The following is a 23,945-nucleotide window of genomic DNA, read 5'->3' as shown; positions in this document are numbered from 1 at the left end:
ATTAGATATTTACATATCCACCACTGACCTTAGCACAAGTCAGAGATACTGACAGCATATGGGACAAGTGTGTTCCAATACACCTGGACCTGATTTGCAATAAAAGTGATGGAGGTAACATTTTGTCTTTTATGGTAGATGGATGCAGTTTGGAGGCCCTACCTTTTATAAATCTTTGTAGCTGTTTACTGCCCATTAACTATTTCCAAAAAAATTGGACCTCAACACTGTCTATATTGTATTCTGTGTTGTCTGCATACATTATCACACTTGACCTTGATTTTTTTTATCAATTTGTGTCCCTACCCCCCAAGGTTAGCTTGCTTTGCTAGTTATAAATATTAGCACCCAAATTCTTTTTTTTGGGGGGGAGGGGTTTGACTTGGTATGACCACTTCTTTTTTATTTTTTTTTATCTTTATTAACTTGAGTATTTCTTACTTACATTTCGATTGTTATTCCCCTTCCCGGTTTCCAGGCCAACATCCCCCTAGCCCCTCCTCCTCCCCTTCTATATAGGCTTCCCCTTCTCATCCTTTCCACATTACCGCCCTCCCCCCAACAATCACGTTCACTAGGTGTTCAGTCTTGGCAGGACCAAGGGCTTCCCCTGCCACTGGTGCCCTTACTAGGCTATTCATTGCTACCTATGCGGTTGGAGCCCAGGGTCAGTCCATGTATAGTCTTTGGGTAGTGGCTTAGTCTCTGGAGGCTCTGGTTGCTTGACATTGTTGTTCATATGGGGTCTCAAGCCCCTTCAAGCTCTTCCAGTCCTTTCTCTGATTCCTTCAACAGAGGTCCCGTTCTCAGTTCAGTGGTTTGCTGCTGGCATTCGCCTATGTATTTGCTGTATTCTGGGTGTGTCTCTCAGGAGAAATCTATATCCGGTTCCTGTCGGCCTGCACTTCTTTGCTTCATCCATCTTATCTAGTTTGGTGGCTGTATATGTATGGGCCACATGTGGGGCAGGCTCTGAATGGGTGTTCCTTCTACCTCTGTTCTAAACTTTGCCTCCCTAGGCAAGGATATTCTTGTTCCCCTTTTAAAGAAGGAGTGAAGCATTCACATTTTGGTCATCCCTCTTGAGTTTCATGTGTTCTGTGCATCTAGAGCACCCAAATTCTTAAGCCAATACTGTTCACTACTTCTGTGTGTCGTTTCCTGAACAATTGAGTAAAACATTTCTGCAGATTTTTTCCCCTTCAGGTACTACTAATATTTATGAAAAGTTATCATTCAATGACTACCAATAAAATTTCCTTTGTTCCACAAGTAAGCCCCCCATCCCTGTGACATTAGAGTTTGAGCATCAGCTAGATCTAGAATGAGGAATTGGGACCCTGATGTCTTCGATACCTTTGGGTGACAGATACTGAAGCTGTTCAGCTCTGAACAACGAATTACATTTGCAACTCTATCATGAGTAACAGTATTTGTTAGGCAGTGATGAGAATCCTTCAGCCTTGCATACGCACACACAGGGAAAACCATAAGTATTAAGGCTTAGAAATCTTGATGTAGAATTTAACAGTGTATTTAAATCCCAAAATGAGGGAAATAATCACTAAAGTCCCTTTGAAGTACTACTTTGAGATCCTCCATTTTCCTTGCCTCCCTGTAGGCACTCAGTGGTGGGATCAGCATGGTTTTCCTAATGTGTGTTGAAAGTGCAGGGCCCTGGGATCCCCATGGAGTCCAGCAGAGTTGAGTCCCTTTGAGATCATAAACATCATGTCTTCTTGATGTTTTCAAGTTTCGATCTTGCGTTTTAAGAATCGGAATGAGCAATTTAACTTGTGCTCAATTTTCTGTCCCCTCCAAGAGAACTGAAAACACACTTTAAACACACAGAAAATCCAGGACACCGTGACATCATTCTAGAAGTAAAGTCAAATATTGTCTGTGTCCTAAAACTCATGTTTCAAAGGCTACTACTACCAACACGTGTGTTATCTTCGTGACTTCAGAACTAGAGACCAGGGAGATGCCGTGAGTAGAGACGCTTGGGAATTTCTTGTCTTCTCAGCTCAGCATTTTTTCATTTTCCTACTTTGAGTCCAATATCTAAAGTCACCGAGCTTCTATGCTTCTGACTATTTTTTTTTTCTGCAAAGCAAGGAGATTTGCATATCATAAGCAAGATGAACATATCAGAATCTATTTGGCAGAGGGTAAGCTGGGTATTCGAACTCACGTTGTTTATGCTTTGAACTGAGTTCCCGCCAACATAGTCACGGAGGGAACGGTTATTTTTAGAAGCAGCAGCAAGAGGAGCCAGAAGCATTTGTTCCGCTGACTGTCTCCTCCTTAACTTCTAAGACCATTTCTCTACTGTGGTGTTTCCTAGTGCAGACCCTAAAGAGGACTGGCCAAGGGAGACCCTTTAGCAAAAAGGTCTTTGAATAGGATTTTAAAATCGGCCTCTGGTGTTAGAGAGGTGTTTCAGTGATTAACAATGGCTATTGTTCTTGTAAGGGACCCTTGTTTGGTTTTCAGCACTCACTCTGGAGAGCTTATAACCTCTCATAACTCCAGGTTCAGGTGACCTAACACTCTCTCTTGGCCTCCCCTCATGTGCCCTCACAAACCACACACACATACACACACACACACACACACACACACCACACATGCACGCACGCACTCACGCACATGCACACATGGATGCAACCATGTACCGACACACCCATGCATACACACACGCACCCATGCTCCTAAGCACCCATGGGCACAGGCAGGCATACACACACATGGACACATTCTAAATAATAACAAAATCTTGGATTAAAAAGGCCCTGCCTCTGGACCATCCAGACATCTTCAAACCGTGATCCTCATTATGATGTCTGCAGATTCAATGCTCTCTCCTGACAAACACTAACACCTCATATATAAGAAAACCCTCCAAATACAGCCATGGGCCTGTATGAGATAAAAATGAAGCTCTTGCTCAACATAAAAGTTCTTTTGTCTGTCTGTCTGTTTTAATCCCCTGCCTTTTTATGTTAACTTCCAACTATTATCAAACCTTCCTCCAAAAGCAGCAGTAGAAATTAATTTGCTCTTATGTAAAAATAACTGATGGTGCCTCAAAGTATTTCTTCTTCCAGGGAAATTTTCATGTGAATAAAGCCATAGATAGAATGTTTGCAGAAGCATGCTATTTGATGACAGCCTCCCCCCCCCTTTTATTTTATTGATTAAGAACTTCATACATGTATATAATGTTTTGATCAAGGCTTCTCCCCTCCAGTTCTTCCTCTGTCCCAGTCATCACTCTTCCTTTCCAACCTCAAGTATTCTTTTCTTTCTTTTAAAATCATGGAGTCTACTTGGTCCTCTAGTATGTGCATGGCTTAATGAGAAAAAGATTTCTCATGAGTCAAAGGTTAAGATTTAATAGAATGATTTGCCAGAGAGGAGCCAGTAGCATGTATGCATGTATATTTTTCCTCTTTTTGCACATGTATATGGGTACACACATGTTTGTACATGTGCATACAAGTGTGTGGCAGTCAGAGGTTGGGTTGACATCAGGTATCTTTGTGGATCATTCTCCACTTGACATACTGAGACAAGGTCTCTCACTGGAAGCCAGAGTTCATCCATCAGCTTGTCTAGATGGCCAACTTGCTCTAGGGAATCTCCTGTTTCCGCTTCCTGCACACTGGGTTTGCAGATGAACTACCATGACTACCCAGCATTTCATATGGGAAGTGAGGATCCAGACTTCAGTCCTCAGGAGTACTTTTACCTGATGAGTCATGTCCCTATCCCCAAACTATTGCTTTTGAACTGTACCTATCTGAGGATCAACTCAATAAAAATGAATGGAGAAAGCTTTCTGTGTAGTCAACCTATGTATCTATGGGCCCATCTATATATTCAACAAACTGGGGATCAAAACATCCAGTGGAAAAAAATGCAGCTATACTGAATATGTGGAGGATGTTCTTCTTGCTATAATTCTCTAGGCAATAATATATAACAATTATTATGTAGCTTCTGCACTATACTAGGTGTCATGTGTTACCTAGGGAAATTTTAAGTACTCAGAGGATGTGTGAAAGTTGTATGAAAATAGTACAGCACATGATATAAAAGACTTGAGCACTTGAAGATTCTGAAATTTATGAGGGTGCTGGAACCAATCTCCTACATATCCTGAGGGAGTGACAGCCACACTTGTTTAGCAAGCTAGTGATTTACCTAAGGCCGTCAACCTAAGTGCTCTCCCAAGACACCTAGGATGTTATTTACTTTAAGAGATACTCTAATATTCCCAAGTTAAGTATACACGGTTTATTATCCAAAGAAAAATGTCCCCAAGATCTCATGCAGGCAGAAGACAGAATTTTATAGAGTCTAACCAGGGTTTCCTAGAGAATTCTATAATATAATAGAGACAACTGGGTTAAGAAGGTCATTGTACAATTATAAATAAGAGGAACTTCAGCCAGCATATTAAACCCTGCCCAAACCCAGAGAAGACCAAGAAGAACAAGTTTCTTGTGGTCTTCTCTTCCTGAATGGCTTGGTCTCACAGTGTCAATAGAATGAGTAAGTTTACAACCAAAGGTCAAGTAACACAGACAATGTCTTTACTTATGCCTGGGTTCTACTCTGAAACAAGTCAATGCAATCATTCTACACTTTATATGCACATTGCAGACCTATCTTCTTACCACCAAACTGGAAACAGTTTGCCTTATGCTTTTATATGGTTTGATTTCTTTTGATTTTTAAAATTAGCTTTTATTTATATGTCACATGGTTATATTGACATTGTCTGACTTAGCTTGAACTTGGGATGTTTTTGAATAAATTGTCCAGCGCTCCATAAATGTTGGTCTGGGACATCACCAAATACTCTGTAATGTATGTCAGAACAATGGGGCGACATATAATGAACTTAGTGGTACTTTTAAATAGGTAAAAGTTAAAAAAAAATACAGCTGACCAGGTCCTGACTTTGTTTTGGGGTAATTGCTATGCTTTCCAACTTTACAAATAAATTTCTAGTTGGAAGTAGTGGTGAATCCCAACCCTGGAGGATAAGACAGGAGAATCATGAGTTGAGGTCTAGACTAGATTATATGGAGCTCAAAGTCAACCTAGACTATACAGGGTTTCAGGCTAGCCTGAATTACACCATTCATTAAACTGAGATCTGGGGACACAACTCGGTGGTGGAGTGCTTGTCTAGTTTGCACAAGTCCTTGGTTTGATCCTCAACGTTATACGAACATCAATAATAAATGATAATTTCATCACACGAATGTTCCTGTATGTAACCTATGTCACCTCAAAGAATAAAATCATCAACTTCGAAACTCTAGTTCAGAGCCAAGCAAGGTGTCACATGCTTTTAACCCCAGCTCCTGTGAGATAGAACAGGTGGAGCTTCCAGTTGAAGGTCACCCCAGTCGTGACAAAGCAAGTTTTAGGACAGCCAGAGCTACACAGAAAAACCCCATCTCAAAAAAGCAGGAAGGAAGGAAGTCTATTTTAAAATCTGGTTGGATAATATTTTGAAAATATAATGATTATTTAGTAAAAGGATGTCCCTTTTGTGAGTAAATCATTTCCTAAAAATCATTGCTTTTTAAAAGTTAAAATCTTACCCATTTAAAAAGAAATCATAGGCTTTTCACATCATTTCCATTACTTGAGAGGGAGGGAGGGAGGGAGGGAGGGAAAGAGAGAGAGGCAGAGAGAGAGAGAGACAGAGAGAAAGAGAGAGACAGAGAGACAGAGAGAGACAGAGAGAAAGAGACAGAGAGAGAAGAGAGAGACAGAGAGAGAGAAAGAGAAAGAGAGACAGACACCGAGAGACAGACACAGACAGACAGACACATACACATACAGAGAGAGAGAGAGAGAAAGAGACAGAGAGAGAGAGGGACAGAGAGACAGAGAGAGACAGAGAGACAGAGAGAGAAAGAGAAAGCCTGCACGTGTGCCACAGCATACATGTGGGGGTTAAGAGACAACTCTAGGTGTCAGTCACCACAGTTCCTCATGTCTGAAGCAGGGTCCTTTTGTCATTTGCTGCTGTATGTACCAGGCTAGCTGGCCTACAAAGTCCAGGGATTCTCATGTCTCTACTTTACATCTGGAACACTGGCATTCCATCTGGCTTTTATGAAGGTGCGAAAGATTGAACCTCGGGTCCTAACACAAGCACTTTACCCACGGAATCCTCTCCCCAGCCCCAGCATTTTATAAAGTACCTCAAGTTTCCTTTCCTAGGTCTGTACTCTAGAAATCACTGAATTCCAAAGGCGCTCTCCGTCCCAGGAACACAATCTATTTTTCAAATGTCCTATTTAGCATTGTCTCCCATCCCAGGCTCATCTACACTTCACACAGAATCTGACGTTTTTTCAGCTTAATCTCCCCTTTCTCTCCTTTTCTCTCATTTCTCTCTCCACTCTCCCTCCCCTGCATCTCTCTCACCTATGAGTCACTATAATTTCTGTAGAAGCACAATAGAGGGCTAGAACCTGTCGCCCACACTCTACTGTAAGTGAAAGGAACCAGAAGACAGCTTTCTCTTCTTGTAAATGTCAAGTGTTCACCTGTCTCTACTGAGGGCTGAATAGAAATTCAACCTTCAATATCTAAGGCCAGGGGTCTGAGCAAAGCTTTGCACATTCAGAGACCAAGCTGACTTCTCCCCAAGGCCTTTTGATTGATCATTACATTTAGGTCTTCCACAAGGCTGATCTCTCTGCTGCACTAATTCAGTAGGGTGGGAGAGCCCCACCCTATTGTTGACCTACAAGACAGTCAGCAAGGCATTTCCCGGGTTCTCTTATGAGAAACAACCCCCTAACCTAAAGGCAAGGTAACAAGAAAGACACATAAAAAGACAGTTTTCAGAGTTAGCAGTCACTCACTCACTGGCACTTGTCTCCTGGCTAAGCTGTGGACATGGGAAAACAGAGTCTGACCGTCCTTCCAAGTCCTTGCAAGCATCGCTTGCTTCTCTTGTCTTAACAACCCATGCTGATGCTATACGCTGCCCTGTACTAATCATCACTTCTGCTTGGTCCGTACAAGGTGGAAGAAGGTTGCAGAAAGCACACACTGGGGCATGATTTGATTAGCATCATGGCTTTTAAGGCCATAGCTCAAATCCTCATGCCTACAAGACCTTCCTGGGGTGCAGTAAGGAGGATATCAAACCAGGCTAACTGAGGGGCGCAACCAAAGCATGTTTTTGCTGTTGAGATAAGAATTCTGTGGCCATCAGAAAAGAGGAGCCCATTTAGGCATTTTGAAGATCTGACCGTGCACAGATAAAAAGAGGGAGGGTGAAACCCGACTGGCCTTCTGAGTTTCTCTTCAGAATGTAGCTCGCAGTTTTAATTGCTCACCTTGTTTGGCAGCTCAGAAGGAAATGGCAGGGCACCAAACCCTACCGGGAGCAGCCTTCAGGATTAGCAAGTATTCCACACCTTTGAGAGCCTAGGAGACAGGAGAATCATTTTAAATGCAAATGAAATTGAGGGGGTAGCAGAAAAGAACACATAAAAGACGGTAAAACAAAACCTTTCAATTTTCTTAAATTAGCAGGCTAATGTGTTCTAAAGAGCAGCCCCACTCAGAGCCTGGCTTAGTGGGGGGAGGGGGCATTTCATCACAATATAAAACCGGCAGATCCATCATTTCCCTCCACTCAGTGCTCTTGACTGGAGATTGAAGGGAAAATTAGAAGCTGTTCATTTGGGCTCACAGGCTTAGCAGCCCTGCTCCGCCTGCTCTCTGGAAGCGTCCTGTTGAAAGGGCACAAGTGCTGGTGAGTATCTCCTAACTTTGAGAACCTTCCCCCCCACACCCGCATGTCTTTCTGGCTGTGTTGCCTTTGGTAGGCTAGGGGTTGTCTCCTGTGGGAATCTGTGTTACAATGCGGCTTTCAAAATCTGGGAAATTTCAGACAGCTTTTAAGCTGTTTCTAGGGACCGATTCACAGAAGGAAGGAGTTATTTTCAGCCTGGATGCCGGTGGTGACTGTTTATGTATTAATTATAATGGGAATGTCGAACACACCACACTGCCAGTAAAATAGCCTTTCTTCACCACCCTGCCCTGATCCGCAGTAGGATGAAGGCAGGTGCTCCAACATGGTCTAAACACTAGAGTCCTCTCCACTGCTTAATCATTTACCACGTATTTTTGTTCTTCCTGCAAAGCAGACTGGGCTTTGAGATTGTGAAAATAGATTATTAAAGCAGAGATTCCGATTTTTAAATAACCGTGCGATATCTCTGTCCGAGAGGTGGGAGAGTAGGCTGTGAATGACCCTGGGTGATGTAAAAATCTTCATGTAGATTTCGATGGTTTCCCTGCCAAAGTTTTACATGGGAAAGTGGTAATTTCCTTCCTTCGCAGAGGAGGGCGTGGAGAGGCTGAAACTGGCGTCACCTTCGGTTGCTAAGGTAACATGTTCTGGCCATTTTATCTGATAGAGAAAGTCCAGTGGACAGAATACATTATTCATCACCGATCTAATCAGATAATCAAAACCGTTTACTTTTGCTGGGAATATTTAATAAGATCAAAGCAGCTGGTTGAAATTGTTCACTTGGACTATCGACAAGCCCTTGGTTTTACTTTTTATTTTTTTCTTTCACAGTAAGTATTCTTTGCCGTTGGGGTACCTTGGGCTATATATTTTTTTTTAAAAAGTTTCCTCTTGACAGACCCGGTTTCTTGGATGAGAGTGTGCGGACTTAGAAAACGAGCGATCGCTTTAGCCTTCAGAGTCTGATTTTTAAAGACTTCATCTTGTTCCTCCTTAAAAATATAATAGTGCAGAAATAGAACTAGTTCATCTGTGCCGGTATCAGGGGTAACTGCATGGGCTCTGTGAGAAGGGGCTGGCTGTTTTTCACGCCAGGGTACTGCATGCTGTGGGAAACCTGGCAAGGCTGTGGTGTTTGCCACTGCTGCACGAACCATAATTCTGTATCAAAAGCAGCCTATACCGGGTTCAGGCAGATAAGCCAGTCGCACTGTATAGATTGTGCTGAAGGGAATGGCTGAGGTCTAAGGAATTCAAGGCATTTGTACAGCGAACAAGCCAGCCTATATTGCAAAGTGTCTCTGAGAGGAGGCTCGGATTCCCAGGGGATGCTCTGTACTAAAGGGGACACCAGACACCCCTGGAGCAATTGAAGAGCAAGTTACAGGTAGGGTGATACCTTCTAATGCCATTTATCAGGCAGACTTTTGCAAACTGGAGGCATATGGATTCAAAAGTATACCTTTCGTCAGGTAACATACAGCAAGGAGAAAAACAGTATGTTAACGTCTCTTTAACCTGGATGGCTTTATTTTCTCAGGCAGAATATATTATTTTTAATCGGTGTTAACTAAAGGTTGAATCTTCTCATACAATAGAAGGGCTCTGGTGGTGGGGGCTTCGAAATTAGAAATGTCAGTCAAATGTTGGCATATGAGAACAGAGGACTCTTATTTAAATTAAAGAATGCACACACTTGACAGCCTGAAATACTGTGGCTTTCTCCTCTTCCCCCTTTATAGAGATCTAAGTGATTGCCTTCTCTCAAAATCCTGTTCTGAACATTGAAGATGGATTATCCCAAAATGGATTATTTTCTGGACGTTGAGTCGGCTCACAGACTCCTGGATGTGGAGTCAGCACAGAGATTCTTCTATAGCCAAGGAGCTCAAGGTAACACATGGGAAAGAGGGGAGCCCCTCACCGTCCCCCCACCTGCTTCACTGTAAACAGAGCAGCATTAGCTGCTGACAGCCTGAGCTCTGCCTTGGAAGTTCATCAGTTAATATTCCCAACTTGAGATCCTTTACCAAAGTGCTGCCAGAATTTCAGAACTGCCCAAAGAAGTCCGTAGCCCTGGAGGTGTAAGCAAGTGTTGGGTGCATATCTCGGAGCGCTTTGCTAGAACATGATGCTTGACTCCCTGAGTCCAGAGCTTATAGCTAAGAGGACTGGGGGGATGGATGCTTTCCCACCTGGGGACTTTTAGACAGGCAGCTACATACAGCACTTGTGGCAGTCTCAGGGCACCCTGACCTAGCTGAGTGCCATCCGGCTGGATTATGGGCTTCTGAGATAAGTGAGCCACTTGTGTAGCTGCCTTCCCCGGTCTCAATGATCTCAGTTGCTTTCTAAACGATCCTCAGTGCACATTCAAGGGCCTCCACCCTCTTCTGTGAAGTGAGGCAGACCGTGTGCTTTCGTTACCTGGTTCAAGGTCGTTAATTAGGCTCTAACTTGCTTGTTCTTCTGTCCAGGTTCCATTTGGAACCTTTGTCATTGTTAAGGTAACCAAAGAATTCGAAATGTTTTGTCCAACTGGTGGGTAGGAGATTTTGTTTGTTTGTTTGTTTTGCTTCAATCATAGTTTGTGTTTTTCACAAAACTGTTAAGATGTCCAGTCAAATGACCTTGTATAAGGCTGCATCCCAGAGCACACACCGAAAAGGTGGACAGTGGTCCTGTTTAAACAGGGAAGTAGTTGAATTCTGGGAAGTCACAACGCAGAGCTGGGAAGGAGATACACTGCATTAGAATCCTCCATGTTTGACTTGTGACGTGACAGGAAGCTCCTCTTGGGCACTGATAATAATACCCCACCTCCATTTTTCCCAAGTGTTCTTATGAATTGTTTGTGTGTTGCTCTTGGTAACCTCGAGGGCTTTCAAGCCTCCTGCTTTCATTTTCTGAGTATAAGCCTATGCTCTTAAATTCAAGAGGGGCTGGATATTATCTGCAGGATGCGTTTGGGTCATCTAGCTCAGCAGCATAGCCTGATTTTGGCGAAAGTGATACCATGGCTAATTCCCACCCTCTAAGAGGAGAGAGGCAGCATTGCTACTCTCTGTCACTTCCGGAGGTCTAAGAATGTTCTTGGGAAGAAGGGTCAGAGGCTCGCTAACACCTGCAGCTTGTTCTGGGACTGCAAGTATCAAGGTGGCTGAAGTGATATGGAGCTGGAAGGGAGGGGAGAAGAGAGAGGCTTCCACCCCATTATGGCCCCTGATTTTATACAGTACATTCCATTCAGAGCCTTACTCCATGACAGGTTCATCCAGCCTCGCTGCAGATCAAGAAAGGAAGCAATAGTTAACTGTGGAGGGGAAAGATGTCTGTTCACTTAGTCTTGAAGATGATGGACTCTTGGCTTTTATGGGAGGAAAGCGGGCAGGGTGTGTGGGAGGCTTGAAGATTACAAGGCAGCCTGGTAGCTGCAGCAGATGGAGCTGGGGGTGGAGTGGTCAGAATTGTCACCAGCAGTGACGGTGGTGTAGACTCCAGAGCTGGAATAACTGGGAAACACATGGGAGATGGCAGCATACGCGATGGCTTCTCCTTGGGATCACGTGTGCCTGCGGGTGAGGAGGATGCTGCTTTCCACTCCAGGAATCCTAGATTGGCAGGATTTCAGTGGGCTCCCCAACCATTAACTGGGGTCCTCAAATCAGAAATCCAGATGCTTTGGTGGTTTCAGAGTTTGCAGTTAAACAGGAGTGACGGAGCCAGCACACCTCTCGAGGGACCTGTATTTAAAAGTCAACTCATACAGTCCTTTGCAAAATGATAATGGTGACCGCTTTCTAAGTTGTTAAGCACGTTAATGAGTCGACGTCTTTAAAGTGCTTCAAACAACATCTGCAGCATAAGACACTGAATATCATCGAATCAATAAAATAGGTGTCCCATGTTAAAGGCCCTCTCTGCTCTGACTGACAGTCCCCGAGGCAGCCAAGGCTTTGCAGATAAAAAAAAACTTAACTAATGGGAACTCAACCTCCCTTTTTCTAGTGAAAAGCAAATACAGAGAGAGAGAGAGAGAGAGAGAGAGAGAGAGAGAGAGAGAGAGAGATATTAGGTAAAAGTAAAATCACAGGAAAACCTACCATAGCACAGACTTCAACGATAATAAAAGTATGTTGTCATGCATCTTCCCCCATCCCCAGCAGTTCTTTCAATTTATCTTAAAACATGGTCACCAAGTCCCCCAACACTTAGGGCCGCTTGAGGAGCACTGTCTCCACTAACTCACAGTTTCCCACTACAGTTCACAGGCTCCTTTGTAGTCACTGCTGCCCACTTTGCACAGGTGTTCGGTCTTTCCAAGACACCAAACCCCCAGGTCTTATAAAGGCTTCCAAGTGAGCAGTGAGGGGGTAAAGGCTCAGCACCACAGCCTTCAACCCTCTCTTCCCACAGCACAGACTCATGTCTGCAGTGTAGGACTAAAACCTATGTTGGATCCATGTCAAGGCTCTGGGTACCAGGAGACAGACTGGTATGTGATGGCTGTTTCTTATGAAAGGAATGTGGGGCAAAGAGACATACAATCCAGGTGGCTCTCAACCCAGCCAGACTAGACCAAAACGGTGGTGTAAGGACAATCTAAAAAGAGAGTGGATGCGATACTCTCTTCTTAAAAGGTCTAACCGGAAGTTTCATACAGAGCTCACCATCCAGAGCTTGGATTACCCTGATTGGGCCCGGGTGTTCATTTCCTTTGTTATTCATTTGTGTGGCTATTTCTATAGACCAAACACATGTTCTCAGAGATCTAAATCCTTCAAGGAGGAAAGAAAATAAATCGCCAAGGGTTCCCCTTCTTCCCTTTCCTGTGCAATTTACTCTTTATTGAATATACTATTCACAAAATTCTAAAGAACACCTTCAAAATTAATTATAGACTGCATGTCTATCCAAAGCAATCATTTTAGAAGTATGTTTTTAAGTGACTCAGAGGTATTTTTTTGCTTAATTTTTCTTGGAAAATTAAAATATCCTGTTCCAAAATAGAAGAGAATGTTCTAGTTAGTTAATATGAGAGGAGCTGAGGAAGACATGAGCTCCTAAAGCGAGAGCAAAAGGTCCCAACTCTTTGAAGTCCCTTTGGAAATCCCTGAGTCTGTCAAGTGTGTGTTCTATTCTGATAATGAAACAGCTTGCTTTCTCCTATCTCCATTTCTCTTTGGTTTGAATGTAAAATGTGGAAGATTGGATGACTGGGAATTCTGTTATCAACATTGTGATGTGTTCTGGAGAACGAGTTGGAGGTGGTGAAGCCCACAGGCCTCCTGTTTGGCTTCTGTTGGCAGACAATGTTCTCCTCACCCCAGAATATTCTGGTGACACAAAGAGAACTCTGTAAAGGCCACCTGTAACTCAGAAGGAAGATTCTGGAAATTGGAAGTACATGTGACTTCAAAGGTCAAATGGGTCTCCACAGGACACATTCAAGTTTACCCTTAATTAGGTTCTGACAATGACAGTTCCACCCACAATGTCAGGCTCTGGGACTTTCACAGTGCCCAACTACACTGAGAGGGACATCATTAAACTTTTTACAAATGAGTTAAAATGGGCATCTGGGTTTCCCTTAACCTCCCCTCCCCAAACTAAGTGAAACAGGATCTGAGTAGCGAGGTCTTCAGAACCCTAGTTTCCAACTGGCTTCCCAGTCAAGCCTATGAAGAAGGATTAACCACTTTTCTACATGTTTGGTGGGGGAAGCATTGTATCTAGTGTAGATTAGAAACATCCCAAGAGATTTCACAAGGTTCTCCATGACTTTTTCCCCCCCAATGGGCAATCAGAGATGAGATTTGAAGACTATATCCTGTAGCTTTTTTTTTATTTTTATTTGGGAGTGAGAAGTAAGTGCCAGGGATTGAACTTAGGGCAGGTACTTTACCATTAAGCTATATATAGCCCATTCTTTTGTGGCTATTTTTACCTGAATATGTTTCTTAGCCACACCTAGATAGCTAAGTATTATAAACTATCATATATTGTAAATATTTCCTATAAGTAACACAGGTCTTACACATTCTAGGCAAGCAAGCGCTCTACCACTGAACCACATGCTCGTCCTTCAAAGTCATCTCTTATTAACTGAGTTCAAATGATCCAAAGTGGCAAATAGACAGCAAGAAAGGAACATACATGGATCAGAGACTTCACTTTACATATTCATTGCATATGTTTATCCCCAATAAAGCACTGGGAATTAGGGATTGCAGCATTCTATGCATGTTGTGGATTAGAACATTTAACTTGGAGCTGGGGAGGTAACTCATTTGCAAGCATGCTTGCCACAAAAACTCAGGGACACATGTGTATGTGAAGCAATGGAGCTCCTCTAACGCCAGTGCTGGGGAAGCCCAGAGATTCTGGGGCTTTGTTGCCCTAATTACTGAGTTCTAGGACCTGGTGAGACACTGGGTCTTAAAAGCTGCCCATCTAAATGGTGCCTAAGAAATAGCCACCAAGTTTGACAGCTGACATCCTCAATCATGTGATTATATGTGAACACACACACACACACACACACACACACACACACACAGAGAGAGAGAGAGAGAGAGAGAGAGAGAGAGAGAGAGAGAGAGAGAATTTAAAATTGAAGAGTGGAAGATTCTTGAAACCGGCCATCCATTTGGATATCTGCAAAGCTAGCTCCATTTTTTTTTTTTACATAAAAGCTATCAATGTCACTGGACATTGATATTACCTTCAACATATTAATAGGCAGTCAGTTGACTAAAGCTACCAGACAGTCACATTTAGAGCCCCCAATCACAATCCCCCCTCCTTTATCACTTTGCATAACTCGTGGCATTTGAAGCCCTTGGTGCTCCTCATAATGTACCTTTTCTCTTGTCTGCATTGTCTTGTTCGACAAAGGGAAATGCCAGTTCTGACAACTGATGAATGCCACGGTGAGCTTCTCAGAATCTCTTCAAGTAGTTTTACGAACAAAGAAACATTCAGTGAAACCTTTCTGTCAACCCTCAGTGCCCCCTCACCTCCACCTTTTCTTGAGCATCAATTTTTATTGGATATTTCATGTATTTATATTTCAAATGTTATCCCCTTCTCCCCTGCTCCCATGCCCCTCCCCCCTGCTTCTATGAAGATGCTCCCACTCATACCCACCCACTCCCACCTGGCATTCCTCTACATTGGGGAAATGAGCCTTCACAGGACCAAGGACTTCTCCTCCTATTGATGCCAGACAATGCCATCCTCTGCTACATCTGGAGCCATGGGTACTCTTTGGTTGGTGGTTTATTCCCCGGGGGCTCTGAGGTGTCTGGTTGGTTGATACTATTGTTCATCTCTACCTTTTGTTATGTGCTTCCCTCCACACAAGAAATGCATCAAAACATTGGCCTTTGAATCGTCAGCTTTCAGTTGAATGTTCTCCAACCATCCTAACCTTTACACCTCTGGGATTTCTTAGTATGGTCCCAAGAGACAAAGACATTTGGCATTACTCAATTAGCTGCAAGACATTAGTAATGGTTAATTAACAATAGCATTCTTCCTTTTCCTCTGCGTAAGGCAAGACCATGGCTAGCACCAACAGTACCTCCCAGTGAGTTTTGCCTGATGTTTCCTGATGTTTCTCCTACGTCTACATGATAGCCTTGTCATAGTACAGGGCTCCAGTTTTACCCCATAGGAAATCCCTCCACTCACTTGATAGAGGAACTCAAGAAAATGGCAGCCTCTCTAAGCCTTGGGTTCTTCATCAAAATAATTGGCTACCTCCAGATCCAAGGAAGGTTGAGGGGTTAAATGAGGAGGGAGAGAGAGAGAGAGAGAGAGAGAGAGAGAGAGAGAGAGAGAGAGAGAGAGAGAAGAGAGAGGAGGAAGAGACAGAGACACTCAGAGACAGACAGAGAGACAGTGTTCTTATCAATTAGTCACTAATAATATCTTCTTGTTATTTAAATGCCTTCCATCTCTCTGTGTGTGTGTGTGTGTGTGTGTGTGTGTGTATGTGTGTGTGTGAATTAGTCCTAATACTGATATTAGTTACTTAAATGTCTCCTATCTACCTCAAACAGGGTGTTCTCCTTAAATACCATTTTCTTGGTGGCAGCATCATCCTTGTTATAAAAGAGGGCATTATGATTTATTGAATGCCTCTACTGACCTGGTAGAACAGGAATCCTTCAGTCTACATTTTCAAGGAGAAACTTCAGATTCAGAAAAAAGACTTAAAGCTTCAGACATGGAAAACAGTGCTCCCCAACCAAAATTCCTTTTAAAATCTTAAAATCTTTAGTTGAAAGTGGAAAGCGCTTAAGGCTGAGGGGAGGGGTGCATAAAAAAACCTGCTAGAAAGAATTAAGATGTGGGAAATGAAAGTCAGCAACGCAGATATATCTGTTACGAAACAAAAGAAATCCATTAAAAACTCAAACGAGAAAGGAAAATATTACAGGAAAAGTTTAGGTATGTTATTGAACAATTATAGACCTTGAAGCCAAATTTCCAGAGGCAATGAGGATTTTAATGTATAATTGTCGATAATGGCTGAGTTTTCCCTCTGTCCGGAAGTAGTTATGAAAGGGATGAAGCCTGTGATAACTTACATGAGACCAAGTCAAAGAGTGCTCTGAATGAGTTCAGAAACTGAGTTCTGACCTGTGCCTTACCAGATTCCCTTCCCTTTTGTCTTTAACCCCCTGCGGCCCAGTCCAGGCCTCACACATTTTGGCCAATTGATCTCCAATGCAGCGTCCACTCATGCTCTTGTTTCCAACCAGGCACCGTGGAGGAAGCTGTGGAGATCCATCAGAGTTGCTAATTGGAAATGCACTGTGAGAACAGCACACAGGGTCCCTGCCATGTTTTAAGAGGCTTGGTCATTCAGCAAGCGGAAGGCTGTACTCTTTCTCTATCCCTGTCTCCGGAAACCTCAGGTGTGGTTCACTCCTGAAGGTGGTGGAGGTCTGGTTTTCTCCAGAAAAGCTAGGGTACAAGCAATGACCACAAGTCAATCCAGGGCCCATTTAAGGGATACCTGACAAGTGGATTAAAATTGTCTACATCACAGTAACACCTTTCTGTCTGCCCCTTTGAGTCCTGTTAGCACCAGCACAGCAGTATCAGCCATGTCTCTGGTCTCCCCACAAAATGGTTCCTTCCTACGTCTTACTTGGCTCATTACCCAGGTAACTTACATGCTAACTTTTAGACTCTGTTTCAGAAAAAGGTCTCATATGAAAACTTGACAAAATCCTTTCTGGTCTCATTTTTGGGGTTGGTGATCAGGTTATCGCCCTCAACAAATCCCTGTGGAGGAGGTTGGGAATCTGTTCTTTGTAACTCTAGCAAGGAAGTGGCAAGCTGTGCTTCACTCAGGGATGACAAAGCAACTCCCAAGCCTGCCCTCCTGGCCTCCCACACGGTCCATTTTAGACCTCTAATTGCTCACACACAGGCTCTCCCAACCTGTGTTTAATACAGAGAACACTGTGTGTGAAGGAGAGAATGAAAGCGGATAAAGAGGGAAAACATCACAGAAACAGCCATAAAGAGGGAAAACATCACAGAAACAGCCAGTCCTCCAGTCCCGTGGATTAAAGGACCACGAGGGCCAGCTCCAGCTTCGGAGCGCTCATGAAGGAGCTCCTGGGGAGGTCCTCGGTATTTGGAGTGTCTTGCATCTAGTAACCATCTGCTTTGACACATAATGGGGTTCAGGTTTCCTCTGCAGAGCAGAGAGTGAGAGGAAGGGAGAGCCTGAAATAATGAAGCATGGGAGAGGGGGGGAAGATGACATGGAAAGACAAGGAAAGCCTTCCAATCAATTAATAACTCCCACGCTCACATGCGGCATTTGGAAGAGCGGATTCAAAGGCAGCCCACACTGACTAGCATCAGCCTTGACCCAATTAGCAGAAACAATTCACAGGTGCTGGGGATGGAGCCTCGCTCTTGGTTTGCCCAAACAAATCTATTTGTGGGAAAAAAATTGTTTCTTTGTTTTTAAAGAATGCAAGAAAGAAAACTTCCAGTGCCCCGGCTGGCTCTGTGCCTCCATAGCACAGACAAGGACAGGGGAGTCCAGCATAGCAAAGCTAGCTCCCAGTCGGTCCCATGCTCAATGTGTTTAATGCTTTCCCAGGGAGCCATTGACACTCAGAGGCGTGAACCTCCTGAATGGACATTGATAAGGCTAAAGCAGACCTTTGAAGTGCTGTGTCTGAATTCAAGAGTTCTTAATCCAAAGGGCAAATTTGAGGACTGAATGAAACAAAACGGCATCTCACAAACTGCCTAACAACATATGACTTCCGGAAAAGTGCGGGGACTCCCTTACAATGGAAGTGGTGTTCATTCTGTTGTGTTTTAGGAATTTTGAAACAGGAATATTTCATCAAGGCAGAATAATATGTAGATAGCATTGCATTCACAGACTCTGGCTGAGGACAGGCAATACAAGGAAATAAGCAGAGTGATAGAAAATGAATTAAGATCATTTACTAACATTGGATAATAGCACAGACAGCGTCTGGCTCTCCCAAAAGGCATGAACGTGACATAGGAATACATGGTTTCTAAGTAGTGAAGAAATGAATGTGAAGCATTAAGCAAACCATTAGGCACTGAATATTCATATAACCAGTCGTTGCTCTGATGTCGGTTCCCCTTAAATTTTATCATCCCTCAAGAGAAAGGGGCAGGGTTCTATCTTCCCACAGAGATCTCTACCCCATTTCATCTCTTCTCAAATGTTGTTGACTCCCAATTTATAATTCTAAGCACTTCAGAAAGGTGAGGCAATCTTAAAATATAAAAATACTAGGGAAGGTGCTGGAACAATGGCTCAGTGGTCACAAAGGATCTGCATTCAGTTCCAAGAATCTACACAGTGGTTTCTATAACTCCAACTGCAGAGGGATCAGATACCCTCTTCTGATTTATGTGGGCAGCAGACATGCAGACAGTGCACTTCCCTATGTGCAGGTCACACACACACACACACACACACACACACACATTCACACACACGTATGCACACACACAGATACACAAATAAAAATAAACCTATGGAACTGATGTTGAAACAAACTTACTAACAGATTCCAAAAATTTCCTGTTTGCAGCTTTACTATTGGGTAATATTAGCCACCTTGTCCATTTCTTAAGATTTCCTAGCATCACAGATGCAATGCCTTTCCAAGTTGCTATTCAAGATAATGGGGCCAGTAACTTTCCTTTCAGTTGAATCTAGTGAGGACAATGAAGCACCTTCTGGGCAGTCTGAAGTGATGTAATAAGCCATGTTGTCTGAAGAGAGTGATCCATTAGAGTCCTGCGTTTGTTGCAAGGGGGGACACAGGTGCAGAATTACAAAAGAGGGGACTAGATCAGTAGGCAGAAGCCAACATGTTCGAGGCTTTGTTGGTTGAACTAAGAAGTTCCAAAGCAGATGTTGAGTTCACTAAATAATACAGCACCATGGGGATCTGTGCTCAAATGTGTTTTCATGAAGGTCACAGATAGGAGGGCTGATAAGGGAGAAAAAGACTAAAACCATGAGTGTCACAGGCTACTGCAGTGATGCAAACATAATTGGGCAGTGAACAAACTGGGAGAATTCAGGAGGCAGGGTCTGGAATCCTTGTGAAGATTCTTTCTATGTGTGTGACAGTAAGACAGCTGGATACTGAGAGAGCAGTGTGTCAAAAGGTCCTGAGATGTTCCCTTTGTGTATTGGAAGCTTTTCACTGAGAGAAGGATTATTAAGATGAGAATCAGGAAGGGGGAAATTAATTTAGAATGTATTGAATTGGGAGAATTTTTTGAATCTTGAATCTATGTAATCACCAATATAAAATAAGATTCATGGACTGAAGTCTTGGTGTTGAGATCTCAGAGAATAATCCAAAACGCTCACTGTGACACAATAATTAATTCCTGAAAACTATTTGCTGACACTGATTAAAAGTGGTTTTGTGTTGTATTTCTTCTGAAGCTTAATCTTCCCTTTTATATTATTTAGAGGACTAGGAGATTGTCAGGAAACACTCTAAATTACACTTCGGACTATAAACACAGTATTTTCTCTTTAGCACTAATACTGAAAACTAATAGCCCATTTTAAACACTTACATGAAGCAAATGTTTGCAGCCACCAAGACCATTTCAAATTCTGGATTAGGTTTTCATCAGAAGCAATGTCCTTAATTAGAAGATTAAGAAACAAATCTAAAATATAACAAAACAACTCATTTACCATAGAAAAATTATAGTTTGTTACAGGACACTTCGGAAGAAGAGAAACAAGAGGTTTTACTGCAGCTGTCAAAAATAGGCCTTACTTTTCTTTCGAACCAATGTGGACCAAGGTCTTCTGCTTAGTTGATTAAACACAGTCTGTTGACTAAGCTGGTCCTAGAAAATGGCGCTTGCCGTAGCCCAATCTTAACTTGACCTTTGAAAAGCCAGACCACACTGCAAGCACCCTACAGAGCTGATTTTCTTGTTGAATTCACTCAACAGCCTAAAGTTGCAAAGAAAAAAATAGAGGGGAGGGGAGGCCTCAGTATGTAGCAGGGTCTTTTCATTGTCTCATTAGATTCACCAAAGGGAAATTTGTAGAGTGTATTTTTTATCATGTCCATTTTATACATATCCCAATGATCAAGCAACTTTTCAAAACCCCAAAGCCATAATTAAATCTTGACCCTTGTGATCCTCTACATGGCGTCTTCTAGGTCAGGGTTCTCTCATTGAGCAAATTTACCAGCAAACACACACACACACACACACACACACACACACACTGTGAGCAGACAAAATATAGAGTGCTCACTCAGTTCATGTCCAGAGGCAGAGTGTCTCTGGAGCTGAATGACAAGAATGCGACACCACAGTCATTTTATGCAATTACACTGGAGGAGAAACTCCCTAAAGGAACATTGAAACTTTCTTCCTTGGGAAACTATTGCAATGGGAGGAGAGACCTCCATTGATTTACCTAAGAGGCAACTTTCCTAGGTCCCCATGGGATTTCTCACAACATTTATAACTCACCTTTTCCTCCTCAGTACCAATATAGTTCATAATAGTTATAGAAAATTTAGAAGATGCAGACCACAAACCAAACCAAACTGAAGCCTTCCCCATCACCTAAAATAGGGGACCCTATACCCCAGAGCATAGGCTTACGTCCCTGGGAGCCACACGAACGCACCCTGGCATATGCTCTTGATCTAAATCAAGACCCACGGATTATTTTTAATCTCTTAATTTTAATTTTAAAATTAATTAAAGTGCATCAAAACTAAGGATTAATAATCAGACAGAGTTTGAAGGAAGGGAGACAGGTCCATTGTGTTTTGGTTTTGCCCCAAAGGTAACTTTGCCAGCTGGATTGTGTCCCTGATTCAGTTCTTCTGTTATTTACTAGACAGAGTGTCTGACTAATGCCCTGTGATCTGATTACCATCAGCAGCCCATCTGTAGACACAACAGAATGCAAATAAAACATCCACCTAATCCGTCCTAGGCAGGTCTTTGCTTCCGACTCGTCCATTGAAGAAAATCTGTGATCCCAACTTCCCAACAACAGAGTGCGGTTCTTCTTGTTCAAGACGTGCCAACAACTATCCAAGGCTTTCTAATCTTTTACCCAACAGTGTACTCGTGGTAATGATAGAATGTTAGAGCCTGAAAATGCTACATTCAACGGGTTCATTTTGCAGATGATATAACTAAGCCTTGGGGAAGAAAGGGGAGCAAGCATTGCTATACGTGCACGTTTCACTCAAAACAAATTTGTTGCTGGCTAAAGTTTATTTCCCCAATTCACATGAAATTAAAGCTTAGAAGTGTGCATATATATATACATATATATGTGTATATATATATATATATATATGTATGTATGTATCAACTATAATGCCAGCATGAGTCTTCCCAACTTTGTAGTTTCTTACATTTCTAGGGACTAGATGGTTGGGAGTGAGACCTGGGTATTTAACTAGATAACATAGCAGGATATTGCAGAATTAGACAAAAACACAGGATCCCAGTCCTGAGGCTGATTGTCCTAGTTCTTGTTGCTGTGAGAAACATTACAGCCAAATGTGAGTTGGGGAAGAATGGGTGCATTTGACCCTACATCCTATAGTCCACCATGAAAGGAAGTCAAGACAGGAACTCAAGGCAGGAGGTAAAGCAGAGGCTAAGGAAGAGCTCTGCTCATTGGCTTGCTCTTGTCGGCTTGCATGACTTGATTTTTAATACAGCCCAAGGTTGGCACCATCCACAGTGGGCCGGACCCTCCCAAATCAATCATGAAAATCTGATGCCCTCCTCCCACAGCTTGCTAACAGGCCTATCTAGTGAAGACATTTTCTCAGTTGTGGCTCCCTCTTCCCAGGAGACCCTGGCTTGTGTCAAATAACCAGAAACTAAGCAGGACACTGATGTCCCTTTCTCGATATGCCGTCATCTTCTTGTAAAGTGACTCAAATAACTCAAGCTAGCAGCCCTTACTTTGAGTGACTTCCAAACTTACAAGGCAAGCAGTTTGCTGCGCAAGGCCAACGCCAAGTGTATGTCACCTTTCTGCACACTGACCATGAGTCAGGGATTTGAAAGCCTTAAGACCTTAAACTATGTCATTCACTGCCATCCATAGTTAAAAGTAGCCATGTAGAAAGTACAACATTAAAACACTGAGGCTTGCTGTTGGCTGACCTGATGAAGGAGACCTGGAAAGTGACAGATACTCTATCCAGGCATGATCAACATTTAAATAGTAGAAGTTGCTTGGGTCTCTGTCGGACTCAATTCAGCCTGCAAAGCCTGAAACACAGTTTCCTCTCTGCATCTAGCACGGCTTAGCAGCCAGCCCCCGGCCACTCTGCACAGTGTCTACTTTAAGAAACTGGGAGGAAAGGAAGCAGTGAACATTTGTTGTCCGCCCACCATTTGTCAGGCTCTGTGTTAGGTGTTTTAACATTTATTACATAATGTTTTATCCTCCCAAGGCCCAGTGAAAGAGTTCATTTTGTTTCTCATTAGCATATAAGGAAATCAAAGCTTGGAGAGTTGATTTTTTTTTTAAAGTAAGTCTGATAGCTATCAAGCTTTGGAATTCTGCCAAGGTTTAATTTCCTAGCTATAGCCTTGCTTTGGGCTGGCAAGTAATAACAGCTTACATACAGTCGAGGTTTATCAGGAACATTTTTTTTTGCTACCATTTAATAAGGATTATGTGTTTGAATCCCCACAGAGACTGTAAGGTTTGAGTGCTATGTCAGCCTCACAGATTCACAGAGAAACTGATTTGTATGAAGTCCTGGTACTGTACGTATGGAATTTGGATACAAATTCAGGAAGGCTGACCTCACATCTGTGCTTTTAAATAGTACTTCATGTTTGCTGAAAGGAATATAATATCACCATCATCTTTCTAGATGTTCATGCAAAGTGAAAACCATGAAGGGCCATAAGGTTGGCAGAGAGAAGCAAGGAGGGCAGAATTCATTCTCTTAGTGGTACAGAAGTGTAGGAGTGGGGATAAAAATATCTCAGCCCCAGAAATCAGGCAGTCGGACACACAAAGATGGGGAGTAGAAGAAAGACCTGCCACCCAAAAGACAAACAGGTTTTATTAGTATGTCTCATGCAGATAAAGAGTTTCAATTTAGGTACAATTTTTCATAAAATGAAACATAAGCCCCCTGGAAGGGATTGTCAGGCCAGTGTTTGGTGAACTAATTAGTGGTCTCGCATCCCTCTATGAGTAGGCATCAATCCAAGAGAAGGTAGATATTCAAACCTTACGGAAGACTCAGAGCAAAGTCCCTAGTCCCATCTAGCGATAGAAACAGAGATAGCTCAGTGTCCAGAAGTGGACCTATCTTTTGGAAACCTGCCTTCTACTGCTTGTGGCAGCAGGACTGTGGGTTTCTTGGCCATCTGTTTCTACTCCGATAGACTCCGAGGTGGACCGCACACTCCTAATATTGTACAACAACAACTAAGACTTAAGTGGGGCCTTGTAGAAAGATCGTGTATCTAGAACCTGGGCAGGAAGAGTAAAATAAAAGCAGTCATCCATTCTCTGTTATGAACCCTCATAAATTCACCAGGGATAAAAGGGAAC

General features: G+C 42.8%; 1 protein-coding gene across 8 annotated transcripts in view; it reads left to right on the top strand.

Moving 5' to 3' along the window:
* The first annotated feature begins 7,682 nt into the window (after positions 1-7,682).
* Positions 7,683-23,945, top strand: part of Phactr1 (phosphatase and actin regulator 1) — a 477,602-nt gene continuing 461,339 nt past the window's right edge. For 2 of the 8 annotated variants that reach the window (NM_001440178.1, NM_001440180.1), the window contains 2 exon segments: positions 7,683-7,804; positions 9,553-9,703. In NM_001440178.1, coding sequence (NP_001427107.1) covers positions 9,601-9,703 — 103 coding nt within the window. In that variant the 5' untranslated portion in view covers positions 7,683-7,804; positions 9,553-9,600. 8 annotated transcript variants of the gene reach the window in all.

This window comes from Rattus norvegicus, chromosome 17 (assembly GCF_021556685.1).
Source record: "Rattus norvegicus strain SHRSP/BbbUtx chromosome 17, alternate assembly SHRSP_T2T, whole genome shotgun sequence".
Classification (NCBI taxonomy): Eukaryota; Metazoa; Chordata; class Mammalia; order Rodentia; family Muridae; genus Rattus; species Rattus norvegicus.
The sequence above is the reverse complement of the archived record's forward strand: the minus strand, read 5'-3'. Positions and strand labels throughout refer to the sequence as shown.